This window comes from Amia ocellicauda, chromosome 20 (genome assembly GCF_036373705.1).
Source record: "Amia ocellicauda isolate fAmiCal2 chromosome 20, fAmiCal2.hap1, whole genome shotgun sequence".
NCBI lineage: Eukaryota > Metazoa > Chordata > Actinopteri > Amiiformes > Amiidae > Amia > Amia ocellicauda.
The window spans coordinates 22,547,156-22,569,835 of NC_089869.1; the positions used below are offsets into that span (position 1 = coordinate 22,547,156).

Here is a 22,680-nt window from a genome sequence, read left to right on the forward strand (position 1 = left end):
CAGACCCTTCCCGCAACATTTCTTTAGGACCAAGTAACATTTCTGAGGTTGTCACAACTGTCACAACGTTGAGTTAGCTAGGTACTGTACCATGTTTTTACAATGCTACACCAGTACAATTGATCATATTTTACCATATTTTTCAGTATCATGATTTTACTACGTTTTTGCAATATTTCCCCCAAGGGTTTACATTTTATACATGATTTTCTCACGATTGACCACGAGTTTTACTGCAATTTTACCGTATTTGATCATGCTTTGACCATGTTTGTGCCATTAGTTTTTACCATGATGTCACCATGCTTGTACCACATTTGTACCATGTTTTTACCATGCTACACCATACTACACTTTACCATTAACCATAGTTTTACCATGGTAACCTATACTACACCACATTATACCCCAGCTGTCCACTACGATGACACAATGACTGTCCCGGGACAGCGTGATGCTACTGATGAGCATTTATACATTATCTCACACAAGCCGTATGTATTTATTGCACATCAGTATTGTAATGCAATGTAATGTATTACCAGCAAATCAACCTTTAATTAAAATACAAGACTTCCTTTAACAACCACTCCTTTTTCTGATGCAGTAATTACCGATGACTTTCCTCGTCACCCTCAGTAAAGTTCTGACACGCTGTTGTGCGTTACAGTGTCCTGCATACAAGTGTGTAGTCTTGGCATTTAAAACAGACAATCTGAAAACAACTGACTCCGTTAATCACATATAGAATCTCTTTATTACACTTCACAATAGAAACTGAAAACAAAAAGACACCTCGTACAGGCTAGTGCAGGGGCAAGCAAACGCAAAGTAAAACTGAATAAAAATGTACGATCTGCAATGAAAACACGGCTGCTCATCTGAACCCTATTAAAGCGACTGTGTGTGACCTCCTGCACATATGTCCACTTGCCCAGATAACATTTAAATGGTCTCCATAAACACAAGTACAAGACTGTCACACAATATTTCACACGTTTACAAGTTTTGTGTATCTGTATGATGCTGTGTTTTTGTTTTTATCTGTCTAAATATTTTGGTTCTATCCCTATGAGGAGTTACACACTAAAGTCATGCGTCCCACAGTACAGGGGGTATGATGTGAGGACTAGAGACCCGCAGGCCGGAGCAGAGCGACGGGAGCGGCAGGGGGAAGCAGCTGTCGGTGGACGGAGGGGTGACCGGGGCACGGGGGTCCGGCCCACATCAGTGCAGCGCCTCGGCTATCGCTGCCGCCAGGTCCTGGGCCGTGGGCTTCCGGGCGGTGCAGCTGACTGGCAGGCCCTCGGCAGACAGGGCATCCGCGGTGGTCGGCCCGATCGCTGCAAACTACGGGAAGACGGGGAGTCATTACTCTGTTTTATATATGCCTTGCTATTGAAGCCAGGCCCGTATGATTGGCACCCCTGTGAGGTTATGTGAGTAACTGAATACATTTGTTTCTGTTGTCATTCATTGAATTTTTCTTCTTCTTCGACCACGTAAGTGTGTGCTTTCTTGGAAATATAATCTGCTTAATTAATCAGTCTTTAACAACAGTCTACAGTCTCCCTCTCCGGCGTCCTGCGATCCGTGTGGCATGTTCGATTAAGTGAACAAAGCCAGCAGGTCAGTGTGATTTCTATACATCTGCTCCTGCACCAGTGGGTTTTGGGATTCTCTGTATTCCTGAGTGATGCATCAAACACGTGTCTTTGCTCGGCACAATGCCTCCATCCCTCACCGCTAACAGGTAGTTACCACGTGCCACATCCTGCGTGTGCCGCCCTCCTCCTCCAGCAACAATCTCAGCAGAGATGCACGCCGCCGTTTGACAACACGGTATTAGTAATAATGAAAAATATCAGCGAGCACGCCCCCCCCAAGCCGCGGATCCGCGAGAAGCGCTCCGGAATAAAAGGCGAAGACAGTTTTCTTTTCAGTGTAATTTCTCCTCAAATACAGTGTGCCATCATCGAGCAATTGTTCATTTCCCAGCTGTATCATTTACGGTAAGTATACACATATTGAAGCCATTTAATATCAAACTCGTCCCTATTTTCCATCTTTATTCTGGTGTTCATTACATGGAAGAACGTTTTTGCTGGTTTTTGTCATTACGTTTTTTTTTTCCCACCTCATCCAATCACAATTGTTTTGTGCACTAAAATCGTGTTACACCAGAATCAACAGATCAAATATAATGAAAGCATGACCTTTGTTCCGGCTGTATTCATGACATGAATGTATTAATTTACTCTACGGCGCATGCAATCTATTATTACATTTACAGTAATTTCTGTCTATTGCACTTTCATGCTGTATCCAGATCCTTAACAAACCTAAATTAAAATTCTTAACTCAGTCGTCTCGAGATGTGTAGCTTCCAGCGAGGGTCTGTAATGAAGATCAATAGTTTTACACCGAATGAAAGATGAAACTTCGTATGAAAGACGGTGAGAAGGAGGTAATTAATAAGGGGGGAAGGAAATCTGTTTAGGCAAAGCTTTATTGGGTTATGCTTTATTGGAGGGGGACAGTGAGCTTTGTGGGGGCTCGTGACGTGTGTACAGCCCTGGGCAAGAAACACGGCTTCCATATGATCTCAGATTGCGTGAAACAGTGACATCATATGACACACACACACACACAGATTCACAAGTTCAATCGGCTGACGTGAAAATTGTGCCACACGAACCGCACGGGCTGTTCCTACCTGAATCTTCTCCAGACCCTTTCCTGAGAGTCGCTGGAGGGTCTTCAGGCAAAACTTGACTCCCGATGGGCTGAAGAACGCAATGCTTGCTGGGATACCCTGCACGTCAAAATAAAACCAGTTTACATTATATTTGAACTTTTGTTTATGTTCCATGTGTTAGGAAGTGCCATAGATGATCCCGTCTGAGGCGGCAGCAACTGTTATATATGTGAATATTACTATACAATTTACAGTCTTGCACGTAGTAAAGGAAATATGTGACAGAGTATTTTAAGCTTCTGGCTTCAGAGGACAATGTGCACACGGTGAGTTTACCTGTTGTGTGAAATACTCGTTCAAGTTGTTGTCCAGGTGGGGGTGCTTTGCAGTCTGATACACCATCAGACATTCCAGGGGTACACCTGAAAACAGCCAAATGATTATTTTAATCCTTATCTGACCAATGTTCAATGCTTATAAATATCATGTTTATTTGTCTGTGTAGATCAATTCAGTGGAAAAACAACCCTTTAAAAAAATACCCTGATCCTTGAGGACTACAGCGATGGGAAAAGGACTGGGTTTGTACGTTCTGAAAGCGAGTAGAAGTGTATTTAGTTGATTGAAAGTGAGAGTAGGGTGATGTGACCTCGATTCCTCACCGTTCTGCTTCAGGACTGTGGGCAGAACTTCTCTCTTAATGGAGCCACAAGGGAAGAGAAGTGGCCGTGAACGAGCGTCTTCCTCTGCAGAAGGAAAACATGACTGACCGTCATACATCTTCAACACGCCAGTGTGTAATCACTGCCACATTCACAGCGAACTTAGTCCAAACACTCGCTGGAGTCGACTAAATGAAACTGGAACAGAGTAACACAAATACATAAATACACACACACACACACGCACAGACTCAAACTCTCTCTGATAGGCGCGCTCGACGGCAGTGTGGGAGTGTGGCAGTCGCTTACGTACGCTCACAGATAAAAGTTGACAGTTTATCTGCGTTCCCGGTGTCTTCTCCCCGAGGGACCAGGCCAACTTCTTGTACTAGAAAACAAAATGTGAAAATGTGTGTCTGCGAAGTGAACAGTGAAGTCCTCAGCCTACGAGAGGGGAGAGCTAAGCAGTGCAATCTCGGAGCTGAAATGTGGGAGTTATTTTCTTTAATGGCGCAAATTAACACTGGCTGGTAACTGAGCGCGCCACAACTTCGACCGCAACAAGACAAAACACAACGCCTGACATCAGAGAGCCTTGCTTTAAATCGGCACACAAAACAACTCAACAAACAGGAGGTGAATCACTCAGGCACTTGTGGAAGAGGAGGAAACACTAAGTGGCCCTGCCCCCGCCCCAGTGATGTATCAACAGTGGATTCTTGCTCACAGTAAACCGTCGCTTGCTGCCGGCCAATTTCCAGGCACAGCAGAGGGTTTATATCACCTTGATAGATGTGAGCAGGTCCAGGTGCCGAGCCGGCCCAATTAGCGGCTCACAGGCTAACGTGTTGGGAGTCAGGAGCAGCGGGGATCTGTGGCTCCTGCGAAGGCACGGCGCCGTCCCCTGCCCCTGCTCAATAATAGATAAGAGTTCCGGGGCACAGAGAGGATGTATTTGCATATTTTATTCTCCCGGGGTTTGCGGGGACACACGCTCCGCATTAATTGCCATTTTGCTCTCGTATCGCAGCCTCTGTTAACAGAGAGCAGACCATTCACGGCAGCCCCATGAAAACCGCAGGGTCTCCGATCACGTCTCTGGCAGCCTGCATGAATACTCAAGTGAAGGGCTGCGCCAGTGTCTTCTTTATCTGCATTGGGTCCTTTCACTGAGTCACTGTACGAAACCCGAGTGTTTTTTCTTCAACTACAATAGCTGTCAGACTACCTTTACTGCAGCGGTACCATGTTTGAAAGTGTTGTCCTTCCCTTTTCTCAGCCTTCTACTCTTTCGATGCAAGTGTCATTAGAGAAGCCACGCGCACCGGACAGCAGAAGACCTACCCAGGGCAGCAGTGGCCTTCCCTACAACATACACCGGTTTATCCTTCCACTTGTCCTTCTGTGTCTGAATCCAGTCTGTGGAAGAAAAACAAAAAGATGGCATTTTGTTTTCTGAGGGGACCCACGCTCCTGTTTAGCATGTTTCGAGTCCGTCTCTTATCTCTATCCCGCTGAGGAGCAAGGCTTAAAGACACACAAAACAAACAAACAAACAAACAAAGCTCGGGAATGAGGACCTGTTGATCCCCATTCACCGCGGCCGGATGGGAAATGCACGCGCTGGCTGTGTAATGGTGCCGCCTCTCACTGCAGAGGCAGATTAGATTTCAGAGCGGGTTTTCCAGGCTATTTGATGTGCATATCAACCGAAAGCAGGTGCAAGCCATTACGTCTTATCAAGGCCACAGAGCAAGGACCAAAGGAAGAAATTGCTTTCCATTTCAAGGCGCTGAAAAGAAAGCTGTGATGGATATGACTGCAAATAAGCTGGTGCTGTAGTGTAAAGACCCCACCCCCCAAAATAAACAGCCACAGCTCGGCTACAAGAAAGGCTATCATTTCCACCAATTTGCTGAGGTTGTCTGATTCCCATTTGTACACTTCAGCTCAGAAGGACAAAGGTGGACTGGAGAACCATAATTAGTGCACATGGACATTCATTACAATAAATACATACATTATAAATGACTTCTAACCGTCTTTACATCACTAAAGGATGTCCTTGTCTGTGTACACACATGCCACCACTTAAGTGTCAGAACTTTAATTAGCAGCAGGTTCATTGTGCATTCTGTCAAATCAATTAAAGTGGTGTCAGCTGCAGTGTCATAAAAGCGCAAGCCTGGCGACACGAGAGCAGGTGGAGCTGGAGTTGCAGTGTAAAGTCATTTCTACGATCTTGTTCTCATGGGGATGTGAAACGCAAGACTATTCAGGAGAGGAAGCCTGTCTTTGTGTGTGTGTTTGAAGAGCATCCACGCTGGAAATGAGACACGGCAGTCTCAGCTGCCAGGGGCGTCGATGCTTACTTTGGAGGGGCAGTGGCAAAAAAGAAAACCAAACCGCCCCCCAATCACACTGACAAAACCAACACGGACAAAATAACAACATCTTGCAAATGTAGGTATTTGATGGGCCTGGGTGTTGGGGTGAAGTGTGCTTTAACTAGCACGACTATGTGTTTTAACTTTAACGAGCGACTGACTGAACTCCTTCTAAATGCACCCCCTCACTCTGACAGCTGCATTATTGTCCGTTACTGCTCTATAACAGCTGTGTAAATCAACACAATACCTCTCGTTTCTTCTCCCCTTACACAATTTCTGCGTTGAGCGTGAAAATCAACGAATAGTGGCAAACACTGACACCTACAGGACACTCATGATCAGGCATTCACTCACCCTCTTCCCCCTCCAGACAGCGTCTCAGCGCCTCCACGGCTCGGGGGCTGGTGAAGATAAGACCCCCGTACTTCTCCGGCTGGAAGAGCTGGGAAATGAAAAGCGCACTAGTGTGTAAACTCACACTCCCAGTATCCATGTACATATCTCAGTATGTATTGTGTGTCTGTGTTTGTGATGTATTCAGTTTCTGTATTGTAGTGTTGTTGACAAGTCTTCTGGCTCCTGTCTCACCCCTTAATAACACAGAGGTAAAATAACCTTGCCAGCCTTCAACTAAAACAGTATATTCATCTCTCTGTTCTCAGTATAGTGTTTTTACTGTTATGTTGTGCTGTTGATGTTGTTTGTACCTTTTCAGACAATGTGGAGAGAGACACAAATTCAAAGGACAACACTGGGATCAGGGTCGCTTTGATGCCATGGGATGACAGTGCCTGTAGGTAGAAGAAGAAGCAATAAGACCATTGGAGACATTTTAGTGCAAGTAAATCATAATAATAATACGCTGAGTATTACAAAACAGCATGTACAGCAATATAACACAATATAGTCACAGAACGAGTTTTGTTCTCAGTACTTTTGTTGTGCATGATCACTTCCAACTACTTTACAAATACAGCTTCAAAGATATTTGTATTTGCATTTTATCACTGCATTTTTGTGATACAGACCTCGATGTAAGGGTCCGGGCCAGAAGCCCCCTCTCTGGGCTCTTTCAGCACAAGCACGTCCATCGTCACAAGGCAGAGCAGACACTGGACAGAGAGGGACAGAGGGACAGAGAGGGACAGAGAGGGACAGAGAGGGACAGAGAGGGACAGCGTCACAGGGGGTGAAAACGAGCTACAGTTTCCAACTGCCGGAGCTGCACAGGCGCGATAACAGATCCCGCTCAGATGCACTGCTGTCCCAGCAGACCCGCCACCCGCGACACCGTAACCTGCCTGTGCTTTCATCTTGGAGGGGCCTGTCTCAGTAGTCGTGGGGTGTTGCATTATAAATGTGACCTGTCAGTTAAATAGCACAGCAGTACACCAGTGTGTAGTAAGTGAGCGATATACATTACATTAAAAACGCGCATGTCTACTGTCGCTGTCAGTGAGTGCCACACTGGCATTATCTTTAGAAACACGCATATAGGCACAGCCGATTGTTCTACCATGCAAACGGAGACCAGATCAATTATAAACGTCTGGGCTGTGACTTTACGAGCGGGTTACAGCAACACAAGTCACACGTACTTGAGCATCGCACACCCCGCCGCCCCGTCTCTGCGCATGTGCGCCCAACGCGCAGGACCAGGAAGTGCGGTGGGAGACGGCCCGATGTCACCGAGGCGAGGGGTAGTAACAATATTAAAACTTCCAAAAGACAAATGAAAACACAGACAGCCTATATGGAATTAATGAGTGTTATTGCAAGCTAAATTATTAAAATTAATTATATAAGTAGGTATCGTATATCAGTATTTTAGTCTTATTTAACAGTTTTCCCCCTCCTCTTTCCGGGATGGTTGATTCCAAACCCCGCCCCCTTTTTCATCGTCTCGTCTCTAACGAAACAGAGGACATTACGGCTCCCGTCAGGAGATTTCACACGGCCATATACTGGAGCCATTTGAGCCAAGATGGCGACACTAGTGGTGCAGTTTCGCACTCCATAACACACACGTTCAACTTCATAACCTTTGCCCCCCCCGTCCTTTTTGTTGTCCTAAGTGTTGTGCAGCATGGCGTCCTCCGCGAAAAGACGAGCCGTGGGAATGGCCGAGAGCCCGGGGAAGGAGGAGGAGGACAGCTCGGATGAAGGGCTGGAGGAGGAAGGAGACTCGGGAGAGGAGGACACCGACGACTCGGACGAAGAGATCGGCGAGGTAAGAGCAGCGTGGCGGTTGCGTGGCCTAGCGGCAAAACACCACTCACACCCGGGGCTGTTTCTGCGGCTCGACCCCCGCACCACCGCGGTCAGTCATACCGGACCCGGTCGGTACAAATGGCTGAATTTGAAAATAATGTAGTTGCAGCCGTTAAAGTGTTATTATTTGGTGAAGCAACAGGTCGGTGATGGATATAATGCTGACTACGTCTCACACGTGTCAGAACTACCTTATGCACACCAACATACATCATGCGCAATACACAGGAACACGTGTGAGCCTGCATCAGTGTGTCCTAAAGGTAGTTTGTTTCAAGTACTTGAATTTCATTTTACGGTAGTAATGTCAGACTTGTCAATCAATCATGTATTGTAGTTGATTTCACTTTGCAGCAGCCCATGTGTGGACCCCACTTTACCCACAATGCCCCTCGGTCCGCCCCGGTTTGTTTATATGTTGCAGCCCATGTGTCTTGGCATGATCGACACTTCCGCGATTGAAGAGGACATTTAAAGACGTCACTGCTTAATCCACATGGTGTCTTCCTGAGTTGTGCTTTGATTTGTTTGCAGGAGGTGAATATTGACTTTGAGGCTCACGCAATGTCCCACAACGACCACAACGGGATCAAGAAGCTATTGCAACAGGTTCGTCTAGTACAGTTATAATAACTCGGTATTATTTTGTCCAGCAGGGCTCAAGAAACGTGGTGGGAGGTAATAGTCTGTATGGAGGAAGTCTCTGTGTGTTTTTTAATGCGTAGAACTAAATATTTAGTAATTGTACAATAATTCTAATGCCACTGTGTGTTTAATTGGGAGTAGCCTATTCATAGTTAATTAACAAACATGCACTTTTCTGCTGAACTTGACCCTAAATTGGGCGAGGTACAACCAGCGCATCACTGCAGAGCGTGAAAGGAGATGTGCATGATCACTTATCCTTTGTGTTGATGATTGTGACAGCTGTTCCTGAAGGCCAGCGTGAACCTGCCGGAGCTGACCGACCTCCTCATCCAGCAGAGCCACATCGGCAGCGTCATCCGAGTAAGAGCGCGTCTTTTAACACATCAGCAGAGCGTTCATCTCCTCCTTTCTCCTCTGAGCAGTGAAATCAGCCTTTACATGCTCACTGTTGTGCCGTTTATACGTTTTATGACCCAGAGATTAATGTATGAGCTGGTTATTTGGTGCTGTAAATCAATTTAGTGCATTTATTTATTAGATCATTCTATGTACACTTAAACAGGTGGTTCTTAGATTTGAATATGGGGTTAACTTCAACATGATATGGGAACGCCACACAGGTTTGCTCACAGTATTGACCGTGGTGGTATTGATTATTGATCATCCCTGGTCTTGACGTCTGTTCTCCTCTGGTCCAGCAAGCGGAGGTCCCAGAGGACAGCGATGACGAGGACCCCGATGAAGTGTTTGGGTTCATCAGCCTGTTGAACCTCACCGAGAGAAAGGTGAGCAGAAAGCCGCCGTAGTTTGAGGGTCCGAGAATGCCACTGAGCTGTTCCCATCCCCCCCAGTGACTCGCGTGCTGTTTTGTGAGTTTGTGTAATGTGTGTGTGTTTGCAGGGCACCCCGTGTGTGGAGCAGATTAAGGAGCTGGTCCTGGGCCACAGCGAGAAGTGCTGCCCCCACAGCGACACCGAGCAGCTGGAGAAGATCCTGGAAGACACCAGCAAGCCTGTGGGTCTGCTGCTGAGTGAGAGGTTCATCAACGTGCCGCCACAGATCGCCCTGCCCCTGCACAAGCAACTCCAGTGAGTCTGTGTGTGTCTCTCTCTCTCTCTCCTACACACCCACTTTCTTATATATGTATATATTGTATAATCAATCGGATGTAACTAGATAAAATGTAAATTTCATTGCTTGTTCCAGAAAACGAATAAACGTTGGTTTTTATAGCTCTTTAAAAATCTGTTGGACGAGTGGGATTATGCAATTGAATGTTAATTATTCTAAATGCACGGTGGACATGTGCCATACTAATGCACTCACTAATGTAGGTCACCTCACTCCAGATGGAGCACTTTAGCAAGTGCCATTAAATAAATTAATGTCCATTACAGGGAAAATGGACATTAAGTGGCCGCTCTCTTTGGACGCCCTTTAAAGAGGGGGAGGAAATAAAACAATCTTCCGTTTTGTTTTGGGAATCCAGGGAAGAAATCGCCGAAGCCCAGAGGACCAACAAGCCCAGTGGCAAGTGCCATTATTACTTGATGGTCAGCAAGACCTGCAAGGAGGCGAAGAGCAGCAACGTGAGGAGAGTGGGCGCCCCAAAGACGGAGGAGCTGAGGTTCGCCAACGCCGAGGAGGAGTTCTTTTACGAGGTAAGAGTGTCAGCCCTCGTGGGCTCGGTCTTCAATCACTCCGGGTCAGGGCTCCGGCCTGGAGGGCTGGACGGACGGTCTGGCCGGGATTAGAGCGCGGCGTCACTCACACTCGGCTGGCTTCCTGATGTCTTTCTTCTCTTCCCTCTCAGAAAGCAACCGTGAAGTTCAACTACTCCGTCCAAGAGGAGACCGACTGCTGCCTGGGCGGCCGCTGGTCCTTCGACGACGTCCCCATGAAGCCGCTCCGCACCGTGATGTTGATCCCCGCCGACAGGATGGGCGCCATCATGGACAAGCTCAGAGAGTATCTGACCGTGTAGATCTGGACGAGCGTGACGTGGAAGATGCCGGTCAGCGATTTACGCGACGGCCCTTTTTGTTTAGGATGCGAGTGTGTGGAAGGCGCAGAGTGAACTGGGAAACGGTCCTTCGCTGAGCTTGTGAGGAATTAGTCTTGACAAGTGTGGTTCTCCTCAGGGCGCGTTACAACCTCACGCACTTCTATCCTAATACCGACTGATGAACGTGTACTGATGTTGAGTGGGTGGGGGGGAGCTCAAATTGAGCAACAAGGATAATGGCGGGCGGTATTTAGTTTTTTTCCCCTTCATCTCATTCAGATTAGTCGATCTCTCAGAAACAGGAAACCCGTCTCCCGCCTGACCATTCTCTTGTATTTTGTCTCGATTAAAATGCGATCCCGTGACCCTGAAAAATCTGATCTCGCCCAATATTATTCCCATCTCTTGTCCAGAACTCCTGTCCAGTGTACAAACCCGGCGCCGATTCGGTATTTGATGCGATTCGGACCAAAACTCAAAGCGGTTTCATTTGAAATAATTTAATCCATAAAGCACATACTGTACATAAGATATTACATTGTCATCAAAGCATCTGACCGACAAAATTAAAACCTGGTTTTCGGAACGAGCTGTACCGTGTCGCCTGTCATTGAAGTACCAACGAGAAAACTGTGTGTGCAAAGATTGTTCTAGTGTCTTCCTACTGGTGTGCAGTGTTACAGTGTTACCCCCCCCCCCCCCCCTGTTACCTCTAGGACAGTCCTAGATCGAACATTAATCCCTGTCTCCATGTTGGGCCTGATTGAATCTCTCTCTCCTAACGTGACTATGCTGCAGTAGAAGGTATTGTATTATTTAATGCTTTGTGTAAAGAGTCTATTTCTGTGTGTGAACGAGGGGAACCGGACTGGGAGTTCAGAGTCTCTTCCGTCACTGGACGACGCATCTCTCGTAAGGCTGGTTGGCCGGTTCTTGGCAGTCCGCCGGGTCGCTGGGCAGCACGATGGGCTCGGGTTTCTGGCTCCTCCGCTCTGCCGAGGTCATGTGGTCGATGATGTGTTGTAGTAGCTCCTTGCTCTCGCTAGGGGGCAGATTGTAAAAGAAGTACTGCGGGGCCATCTGGATGAACCTGGAGAACAGCCGAAACAAAGGGCTCTTAATGCTCGGGATGACTTATTAACTGCTACTACTTTCATTAGCAACAGTGGTTTCTTTCATTTTTTTACACCTTTGATCAATGGATTCTATCCTTTGTCAACTGTTTAAGTTTCAACATCCTGTTCAAAAACAAGCACTCCTATTTGTTTTGGCCCGGGCACAGCTGAACCCTTATACGGCAATTGTCCGTGGGGGGAACCAATCACAGTGGGCTGGTATTAAGGATGTTTTGCAGCTCAGGGCCGGGCATTACAATAATCTCTTTTTGTTGCCGTTGTAGTAGCTTTGGATAATAAACTCTTTCCAGCAAAATTTTGAACATGTTGTTTTCTGCCCATTGTTCATTATACTCAAATATTTGCTCTGGCCTGAACGGAGGAGGAAAACAAATCGGACCTCCTTTATCCCTTGAGTCAATTATCTTACTCTTGTAATTGGATGTGACTCTGGTATTTAAAGAAACCTAATTTAGCCAAGGGGTGTGGAGTTTCATTTCAGTAGTTGGACAACACCGATTAGCGTGGGGGCAAGGGTGTGTGATTTTGGTTTGGCTTGTTCTCTTGGCTACAGGAATGATGGTCTGAAGCCGGGTCCAGACCGTCAAACCTCCCCCCTTATGGGGACTAAGCCAAGGAGCTGCTGCAGAGCCGGTGACGGGAGGTGGTGGGATGCAAAACAACGAACGCTAGGGGGGGTGTTGATGACGGGGTATTTATACTCTTTGGCCGGAAGTGAGTGTGACGACATCGGAGTTGTCTTACTCCCGAAATTGATTTATAAATTCCACTTCTTTCCAACAAGAGCCACACCTGGTATTGTAAAATAGGGATTCCCAACAGAGCTCAATTACTTAATTGAACCCTTGATTTAACAAATTTCCTAAATCAGAGCCTTTTAATTATTTTAAACAATAGGGGGTTTAAGTTAAGTATAGAATTCTATGAGGAACTTATTTAAGAACCAACTCTTATTAAACAATTTCAAAAGTCCAATCTAAGTAGATTGTCACTTCACTAAAGGTTCAATTAAGTAATTGAGAGCTCTGTTGGAATAAAAACCAGCAGGGCAGGGGCTTCTCTGGGACCAGGGCTGTGCAAAAGGAATCGGGGGTGTCCACTTACACCTCAGGGGAGATGCCAGAGACCGTGCAGATGCAGTTGTTCTCAGACAGCGTGTACTCGTGGAACAGGACCCACTCCGGGAGGCCCAGCTTCTCCGCCTTCGACCCGTAGCTGGACAGTGGGTGGACCTGGGCCATGTGCTTGTGGGTCAGCATGAAATAGTTTCCCGAGCCGTCCACGTCTCTGGCAATCTGATGAAGGGAGTAGAGGAGGAGGAGAAAATGCAGTGTGTGACGGGAATTGTGCCCAACTCTCTCTCCGTCATTCAACTCTGTCATTCTATGCATAAGTCAGGTGAGCCAGGGTGTTTTCAGTTGATCTCTTCTTCGTACCTGCATGAAGAAGCCCGACAGAAGGGCCCTCTTGACGTTCTTCGCGTTGCCCTTGGTGCCGAAGGACGGCTCGGAGATCGGGAGCTCGATGCGCTTCAGGATATCCGTCAGCTCCGAGCGAATGGCGTCGGCCGTCTGGAGCGCCGCGTGGCTGAGGAAACAGTCCTGGCACCACTGCTCTGGGTTCGAGTCTGTGTGAAAGGAAAAACAGGCCCATTTCAGCATGAGAAATGGACAGAACTGTGGTCCTTCAGTGGGTCAGGCTCACAAGCACAGCTGAGGCACAATTAGCATCACGAGGGTGGATTTTCACTGCTGTAGAAGAATACAGATTTTATTTATTTTAAATATCTGATCTCCTGGTTTTGTTTATAGGGATTGATAGAAACTGCAGCTGAAAAGATTGGCAACACTCCTATAACAGAAGTACCTTACTGTGTGCAGTTTATTTTATTCATTATTTCATGGATTAGTCTTTTAAAGTACCTGCGTTTCGTAAACAACCGTAAAACTGTAGGCAGGGAGCTGAGCCCGTGTTATTCAAGTGCAAGTCCGGTTCTCCTCCTCTCTAATCTCCGTTTTACACTGGATTCCTCGCCCCGTGCTCTCGGTCACATGACCACACCTGTTCTGCAGGTTAGCCGATGGAGATATGGGAGTGCTGAAGAACAGGTTACGGCATGCTTTCACACCGGCTGTGGTTTTGCAATGAAACTGACTTCTGAAGTGCAAGGAAGGGGCAGCTTTATTAGGCATTGGCTAAACTGCACTAATAAAACTGTCAGCGCTGCAGGACGGGGGTCTCAAACTTCTAATTTTCACCCAACACAGCTACATAATTTATCTGATTACTTATTAATTTATTTAATTTATCAATTAATTTGTGCTTCTGGGTTCAGGATCTTTACCAGTCCTGGAGAGAGGTTTCGAAATGTTGCAGTGACTCACTCAGACCACAAAGAGATTAGATGGATCAAATGAACAAACAAACGACAAAAATCCGGGCTGTGCATTTGAGACGTCCGCCCGAGGACTCACGCTGGCTCTGCTTGTAGGCGTTGTAGATGTTGACGAGGGCGAAGTGGTCCCCCTCCGGGTGCTGGAACTTGGTGTAGCAGTACTGTGCCGCCCGTCTGGAGCCGAGTGCCGCCTGCCTGGGGGGCTCCAGGAAGCAGCTGGGTGCTGAAACGAGACGGGAACAGAGTTTAAACACTCGTCCGTGTCCAGGCGGGTGCCATTGCTGTGCCGGGGGCGGGGGGGGTACCTGTCAGCATGGCGGCAATGGTCAACACCTCGCTCACACAGTCGAACTCGCAGGACGCCAGCAGCGCCTTGGCCATCTGGGGGTCCAGGGGGAACTCTGACATGATGATGCCAATCTCCGAGAGGTTGCCATCATCGTCCAGTGCCGCCAGGTAGTCGAGCTCCTCCAGAGCCTGCATGAGACCCTCGGGGTCTGCGGGGGGCGAGGAGAGCGGACAATCCTGAGACGCTGCACGGTTATTATTCTTTACCCCTTTGGCAGATTAGCCCAGGTTTACAAGAGAACAACAACATGAGTTTACAACCGTGCACACGTGCGCTGATATGGATGGGATGAGCAACGCTGGGCTCTCTCGGGATGAAGCACAAGGGCAGGGACAAAAACGACAGGTTTCCCCAGCGAGTCAGAAGCTTTGTGGGGCTCGTACAGCATCCAGAGGCACGGGACAAGCATGCAGGGTCTACAGAGGACATGCGTGTTTTCCATGCGCTGGATTTAATCTACCGCGTCCGCAGTGCGTGTGGTGCGTTGGAGGGGGTGCCGGCCCGGTGTGGTGGCAAGGAGAAGGAACGTGCGAGTCCAGGCAGGCGATCACTGTGGTGTTGATTGCGATCAATGCTCTGCTACCTTTTCTTCCAACCCAGGGACTCCTGCCATCGCCGAGCGTCGGCGGATGATTGATCTTCTGGAGAATCGGAGGAATGCGGCTCCTTTTCTAGTTGCACCTCTTTACACAATTACCACCTGGGGCAGGCGACACAGCTGGGAAGAGGGATGCAGAACGCGCTTTACTTTTTACTTTTATGGCGTTAGTGTAAAGCTTGATCCAGCAGTCAAAGAACATATTTAACGGGCGGAATTTTTGTTTACCTAACTTTTATTTTCACTTTTTTGCAAAGTTATATGATTTTGATCTTATCTCTTCTTTCACAGCAACTATTTTAACATGATTTGATGTCATTATTCAGTCCTCTGAGGTTTACTTTACTCAAAGGAGTGCAATTGTAGGGAAAATTTACTTTTAATGGTCCGTGCTCATTCCGTGTCATAAATCAGCCCCTTCAGCTGAGAACGGGGGCTCTGCTCTTGTCCGGGGGAGGCTGAGGGCAGTTTCCTGTGGAGATGACGGTGCAGCTGTCATTTAATTTATTGCCTCTTTTCACCATAAAAAAAGACAAAAAAAGTAGCTGTAAAGGGATTCAGGAGCCACTGCTGAGAGAGAGAGATTTGCATCGATACTGCAGCAGCACGAGAGCCCGACTCAAGATCAAGACTCTCGTGTCTCCGTGATCGCAGGTGAGGAGACGTCACCTTCTGATCCAGACGTTACCTAATCAGTGCTAAGCCAGAGCCCAGATTGGCGGCATCTAAATTTTAATTAACGACAGCGAGAACTAATTAACTTCTGAATCGGGTCACTCTTCAACGGCCGACATTTCACCTCGATCACCGGGCTGACGGACTCTGACATGGAGGTGATTCGACATTCCTGGACAGCGCTGGGCTTCCTGTCCATTGTGCACGAGAGCCTGACGCAGCAGAGCTGTAATCGCTAATGACATCGTGCCTCTCTCCGGGCCCCTGCCGTATGGAGCGGCAACAGGGATAAAGCACACAGTCGGTTTTTCCCACACAGGGCCAGCCTGGCACTCCAACAATAGCCACCGGCCGAGGGCTGTCGGCTCGGCTCACGCACAGCTGACTGCTTCCGAATAACAGGCCGGGAGCGGACAGGCCTGCCCCATCTGTGCCACCGACGTCGGCCAAGCAAACCTGGACCGTGCCCATCTCTCCCTCTCCTTGTTAAGCCAGCGTTAACCCCCACGTCGCCCTGTGACTCGTACTACAGCTGCTTTTATTTACTCGCAGGTATCCACCGGCAAAACCTTTCCCAAGAAGTGACACTGGAGTCCTTTTCTACTGTGGAAAATGGTTCTTATGTTTGGAGTGATAAAAACACGTCAGGTCATCCGTCTGGACGTGTGCAGCCGTCCTGGCTTATGCCTTAATCAGCTCTCCGAAAGGGCTGGTGGCCAGCCTGACGATCGTCAATCCCCCCCCTGTGCTCTCCTTACCTGGTCTGTCTAGGAACTCGCAGTGGCCCAGGCCCGCGATCTCCATCCGCTTCAGGAAGAGCACGGTGGACGTGATGTTGGACTCCAGGATGTGGGGGGGAGTTTCCTCCGGCAGCCGGGCCTCCTCTGGGTACAGGCAGAAACACTTCCCTGGCAGAATCAAACTGGGCCGTTAGTTATGTCGTTTTGAATGCTCGGCTGATTGGATCAGACCGTTTATTTAATTACGCCACTTGTTTTAATGGCATTTAGCTGTACTATTGCGTGCAGCCCATAACACAAAGATTGCTGAGTGTTGAGATCAGCTTCACCTCTACACAATGCAGTCCTGTTTATTTAATTGAATTCTCCAATTAAAATATCTGAATCCATTAGGAAGACAGGAGACAGTTTTTCCAGAACTAGCGCTGCGAGTTTCAACACAACCTCCCTGCCAGATACAGGATACGGTCTTCCCAGTAAAAAGAAATACATTATAATTCAGATTACATCATTGTGGATCCGTTTCAGTCCTACCTGTGGAACCGATGATTTGCTTGCGTATCTCTGCCTGGCTCCGACTGATCGGACGCACCAGGAGGGAGTTGGCTCTGATCCGAGGATTGTACACCTAGCAGAGGGAGTGAAATAAGAGGCGTCACACGCCGAGAGTCGGCATCATCTGCAACTTATCCATACGGGGATGCCTCTGCATTTCAATGGCAACCCCTCAAAGTCCAGTCTCCCTCACCTCTCTCTTCTCCATGCCGGCGTCGATGACGAAGTTCACGGTATCTATAGCCCAGAACAGGTCTTCTCCTTGACTGGTGGTGAGGAAGACTCTCCTTCCAGGTGCCTTGACGTTCCTATCCAGGTCCTCCCCCACGCTGGGGACGCCCGCCCCCTGCGCTGGACACAGCGGAACGGGCACCAGCTCCCCCAGGTCCGGGCTCAGCTTCGCTCCCTCTTCCCTGAGGATATCGTGGGCGCAGTCGATCTCCTGAGGGAGAGGAGAGCGTCGAGTCAGAGTCCAGTCCGGAGACAAACACTATGGCTCTCTCTCTCTCTCTCGGGGTCAAAGTCTACCTCCACAAACACAAACACACCAGAGACCACAAATCTCCACTGACAGGCCAGGAGAGCAAAAGACAGGAGAGGACAATACCAGCACTCTTACAAAGGTCAAAGAAAGAGACATTGTTCACTGGGTTAATAAGTAGACAGGATAGATTCAGATTCTTTGTTTTCCTTTTTTTCTTTTTAAATCCCTAATCCAATAGCTTCTCATCTCAAACAAAGTGTTGGACACTCCGAGGATATTTCAAAATGATTATCTAAAAAGCAATGGGTCTAAACAGCATTGCCACAGTACAGCTCAGAGAAAAAGACTGAGAACAAGCCCAACAAGCATCCAAAGAACAAGCCCAGGACTTGACAGCGGCTTATTGTTTACCAGTCGTCTTCTCTCTCCCCTCCAGTGTAAACCCGCTACGAAGGGCTGGGTCAAACCTCCTCTGTATTTGTTCTGACTTTCCAATCTTGGATTAGAGAGGAGAGGAGAACTGGGTAGCATCTAACCTGTCCAGAAGCCAGGAAGACAACGATGTCCCCTCCCTCCTTGGTGTGGTGGATCTCCAGCACCAGCCGCAGGGCCGAGTAGAAGTAGTCCGTCTGGCTGCTGTTGCTGTAGACAACCTCGGCCGGGCCTGGGCTGTCCAGGCGGATCAGAGGCGCGGTGCCGTAGTGGGCCAGCAGCTTGTCGGCCGTCCGCGGCGCGGCGAGGACCACCACCCGGAGCTCGGGCCTCTGTGCCAGCACGTCCTTCAGCAGGCCCAGCAGCACGTCGGTGCTCACGGTGCGCTCGTGGGCCTGGTCGATGACGATCACCCCGTAGTGCTCCAGCAGGGGGTCGGACATCATGTCCCGGAGCAGCACGTCGTCCGTGCAGTACCTGTGACACCATTAAAGTGTTAGAAGAGGTTCAGCAGAAACTTGAACACTTTCCTTCCATCTCCCTAATCCTGACACATTGTCTCTGACCCCTCACGCCCGTCCTCTTTTGTTCGGCGTTTGAGTCTCCTTTCATCGCGTCTCCTCTTTTTGTTCTCTCCCCGCTCTTAAAAGCCAATATATATGCTAAAGACCAGCATATGGGCTGAATGCTCAACCCGCGCTGTGCAGCTGCGGAACAAACCCCCCAGCCCCCGACTACCCCAGCGCCCGCAGCCTATTGTTGCCTATTCTTTGAGTGGGGACAGCCCCTGCGGAGGGGTGTGTGTGTGTTGCTCTGACCTCAGCACGGTGTCAGCGGAGCAGCAGGTCTCCAGGGGGACGCTGTAGCCCACTTCGTGCCCGATGTTGACGTCCATTTCGTCTGCCACGCGGAGAGAGAGGGCCACCGCCTGCTGCCTGTGGACCTGTGTGCACACCACCATGCCGTGCTGGTACTGCAGGGACAGGCTGAACTCCGCACACCACTGAGGGATCTGGACCATGACCACAAGAACATCAACATTATCAACAACACAGGTCGAGAGCAAGGACACGTTCAATGCATTCTGGATGACCATGAAGATTAGAGGTTGTTTTATTGTTGATATTAAGTTATTTGAGTGGGTTGGTTATTTTAACGGACTACAAACGGCCCCTCCACGCCCACTTCAGTACTCTGCTCTGCTCAATGCTCTCCCATTTCCTCCTGCTCCAGACCAAAGTGCAACTTCGGGTTGAAAACTTCTCCAAATTTCTCCTCTCTCCTTCATGGGGACAAAACAGAACCAGCCTCTTCCCTCACAGCTCACAACACAACACACCTCTCTGCGATAACCACAAAAGCTTTATCTGTCTCTTTATTTACATAGGCTACTCTGTAAGGACTTTTACAGATAACACACTTGCCGAGGTCCACTTCAGCACTAAGCATGACAGGGCCAACCACCCCCGCCCTTAACTTGTATTGTCCTTGCTTTTTAAATGAGTGATGCTTGTGGTGTCGCCGGGGAGAGAAGACCTGCCCCGCACGGTGCACAGCTGGGACTCTGTCTTGTCCCTCTGTCCGTGACCAGCAGCCTGGAAAGCCACCCCCCACCCCGTCACAGAAAGCTGACGGAGCATCTACCACACAGAGCCGCTCTCTGTGGGCGACTCCGAGCCTGACCTGAGGTAGTGAACTGACACTTCCACCGTCCAGGAGCAACGTTTCTTTAATGCATTTTTCTGCAGTATATTTCTGAACAGATGATGTGTGAAACGGAGGGGATGGTTAGTCTGCGTTAGCTGAACAGGAGACTTATTTAAACCCTACTAGGATTATTCCGTCTTCACACCAATTTGGCTACCATTTGTTTAACTTTTATTTATTTGTATGTATTCCCTGTCAGCTGCTTTGACACATTTGAGTCTAATGATTAGCTCCCGTCCTGTAGACACACTTACACTCATAATGCATACCTTACTTGTTCAGACGTGAGGCCCCGAGACCACTTCACACTCCAGAAGTGCTACAGTAGCCATGCCACATATCAATTAAAGGCAATGGCTTCGTGTCTTTGTGAAAATATGATTACAGCTGAAGCTCTGTCATATTTACAGTCTTTATCAGCCCAGTAATGGTGGGGACAGATGATGGTCCGATTAAGTTCCGAGATTAATACTCTTCTTGTGTCTGTGTGTGGTCAAATATATGTCCTCCTTCGGCTTTTAATCAACACCGACACGTTTCATAGTTCACTAGGCATCTGTATCTCCAAACAGGAGCCAACAGAGACCATGCTGGCAATGTTTGGTGTGTGTGTGTGGAGGGGGCTTGTATCTTCTCATGAAATGACATGGTCAAATATACAAAGCACATTGAGTGAATATATATATATATTTTTAACAACAAAAATAAGATACAATGTGCTAATGGGTCATAAATGAATAAGAACCTGTTGGGAATGCAGTCAGAGCCTGTGTCACCTCTGCTACAACTGTTTCCACAGCTCTTCTGTTTGTGCACCTCATGTCCCTCCCACAATGCCGTGAGTTATTCAGAGCAGAAAGTTAATTTTTATTTCAGCTCATGATGCAAAGAGGTTCTAACTTTACTGAGTAACTATAGCAGCACTATAACACGCTCAGTCTATGGTGCACATCCTGATGCTGTGACGCAACATATTCATGTCCTGTTAGAAGCACAGGTGGCAGGTGCACATCATTTGCTGCTGCTGTTGTTGTTTACCCTTTATAACAACTTAATATACACATCTAATCATCATAAAGACAGCGGTATTATATGTTTAGGCGCGAAAGGGATTTCCCTCCATGCATGTCATCCGCACGGTAAATAAAGACCCCAATGTGATGCATCACTACAACATGCATGATCATGATCGCAGCGATGTGCTCTGGTCCCGCACTGACCTGGGAGCTTCTCCCGGAGCCCGCCGTCCCGCACACGATCAGCAGCTGATGCTGGGCCAGGCTGTCCATGAACTCGGGCCGGGCTGTCCACACCGCCAGGCTCTTCCTGTCCTTCAGCAGCCTGTAGTACCGGGACGAGTAGGGCAGCCCGTCGAACTGGTTCAGCTCCAGATCGTCCCCGAAGTCCAAACCCCCGTCCCCGTCCGACTCCGCTCCGCCGCTCGGGAACGAGTAGTCCTCCTCCGACGGGGCACCGCTCTCGGCCATGTTGTGCGCGTTAGATCCGCAGCAGGCAGACAGGGCGCCTCCTCTCCGATGCGCCGGCGTGAGGGTGCCCGGGTCCGGCACCGACAGGGATCTGGGATCGGCAGTCCGCCCTGAGGAGGCCACTGCCCGGAGCAAGAGCGCAGGTCGACCCTAGTCCATCCAACACTTCGCGGCCGCCCTGCGCGCAGCCGGCCGGGCTGCGGAGCTCCACCGCGGCTTGCAGCGCCTGTTCGTCTTATTTTCCCAGCAGTTGCAGTTAATTTGCTGCTGCGAGCTGGACGGGGCTCCGTGCATCCACCCGAGCCGGACACACCGCTGCGCAGCCCGCTGTCACCCGAGTCTGCTCTCCGCTGCGCTGGGCAGACTGGGACTCTGGTGGCTTCTTTTTTCTGCGCAGATCTGCACAGTCCCAGGTCTCCCATTGGTGGATCCGCGCAGAGCTGCGGACATCTCATGTCACTGTGGTCATGTGACCGCTTAATCTCTGGACAATAACTGTGGTCATGTGACCGCTTAATTTCTGGACAATAACTGTGGTCATGTGACCGATTAATCTCTGGACAATACAATCCGCTCTGGGATGAAAAGTGGAGGCAGACGGGGGACAATGGGGACAAGATGTGTCTGCATACATTTCATATCGTCATTTACTCTCTGTTAAAGTTAGGGTCATACTTTAGGTAAAGTTTATTTGATAATCTCTCTCTGTCTCTCTCTATCTATATATTATATATGATCAACATTATGAATCCAGTTTTCTTAAAATCTTAAATATATTTTTATTATTATTATTATTATTATTATTATTATTATTATTATTATTATTAACCACTTATCATTGTCTGTCACCTCACTGTACACATTAGGCAAGTGGTGGGAATTGATGCTCTTTGCTAATTAAGGTGAGGCGTGTTGTATGTTGTATGTGTTGTATGTTTTAATCAAAAAGTCCCAATCATAAGTGTATCAATCCTTCTACATCTGGACCAATCATACAATGGAAATAACCATTTGGCCCCCCCCCCCCCCCAAGTGTTAAAATATACTGCACTGGTTTCCAGTCCTAGTCCTGGGGTGTCCTGCTGGTTTTTGAGCCACCCTCAATTAACCAAAACCTCAATAACCTTTACATTTTTAATTACTAAAAGTGGGAGCATTTTGTTGCCTGCTATACTTTTGTATTCAACCTGACGTCTCTAATGGTTTAAAATGCGTAATAAGCTCTGATTAGGCCAATTATGAGTTCAATTAAGGCAGGGGATCCCAGTGTCTGGTGATGGAGGGACAATTTCCACAGGTTGCATTGGATGGGGGAGCGCAGTAGAAAATTAACCAATGAAAACTAAATATGTCCCAAATCATACCTTTTTATTTGTTGTTTTATTACCCCCCCCCCCATTTTGTAACAAAAAATATTCAGAAAGTGTAAAAATATAGTAAGGTTTCAG

General features: G+C 48.3%; 3 protein-coding genes across 5 annotated transcripts; 1 reads left to right on the top strand and 2 right to left on the bottom strand.

Moving 5' to 3' along the window:
* Positions 1–738: 738 nt before the first annotated feature.
* On the bottom strand, positions 739–7,439 carry uros (uroporphyrinogen III synthase). Of its 3 annotated transcripts, none has more exons than XM_066693132.1 (10): positions 7,349–7,439; positions 6,779–6,862; positions 6,458–6,541; positions 6,105–6,192; positions 4,705–4,779; positions 3,674–3,748; positions 3,361–3,444; positions 3,035–3,120; positions 2,717–2,815; positions 739–1,350 (listed from the first exon to the last, which is right to left on the bottom strand). In XM_066693132.1, the coding sequence occupies exons 2-10, from the start codon at positions 6,839–6,841 to the stop codon at positions 1,228–1,230; spliced, it is 777 nt and encodes a 258-aa protein (XP_066549229.1). In that variant the 5' UTR covers positions 6,842–6,862; positions 7,349–7,439; the 3' UTR covers positions 739–1,227. The 3 variants fall into 3 exon arrangements, with proteins under 3 accessions (XP_066549229.1, XP_066549228.1, XP_066549227.1); XM_066693131.1 differs by lacking the exon at positions 7,349–7,439 and adding an exon at positions 7,267–7,341; XM_066693130.1 differs by lacking the exon at positions 7,349–7,439 and adding an exon at positions 7,052–7,341.
* A 351-nt stretch (positions 7,440–7,790) lies between these two features.
* Positions 7,791–11,263, top strand: bccip (BRCA2 and CDKN1A interacting protein). Its single transcript, XM_066693129.1, has 7 exons — positions 7,791–7,980; positions 8,556–8,630; positions 8,949–9,029; positions 9,368–9,454; positions 9,570–9,757; positions 10,159–10,330; positions 10,483–11,263. The coding sequence occupies exons 1-7, from the start codon at positions 7,837–7,839 to the stop codon at positions 10,651–10,653; spliced, it is 918 nt and encodes a 305-aa protein (XP_066549226.1). The 5' UTR covers positions 7,791–7,836; the 3' UTR covers positions 10,654–11,263.
* LOC136715750 (putative pre-mRNA-splicing factor ATP-dependent RNA helicase DHX32) lies at positions 11,159–21,313 on the bottom strand. The gene is made up of 11 exons (XM_066693127.1): positions 20,966–21,313; positions 18,857–19,050; positions 18,143–18,515; positions 17,316–17,564; positions 17,102–17,195; positions 16,586–16,735; positions 14,511–14,702; positions 14,285–14,428; positions 13,247–13,437; positions 12,915–13,105; positions 11,159–11,764 (listed from the first exon to the last, which is right to left on the bottom strand). The coding sequence occupies exons 1-11, from the start codon at positions 21,230–21,232 to the stop codon at positions 11,566–11,568; spliced, it is 2,244 nt and encodes a 747-aa protein (XP_066549224.1). The 5' UTR covers positions 21,233–21,313; the 3' UTR covers positions 11,159–11,565.
* Between the last annotated feature and the right edge of the window lie 1,367 nt (positions 21,314–22,680).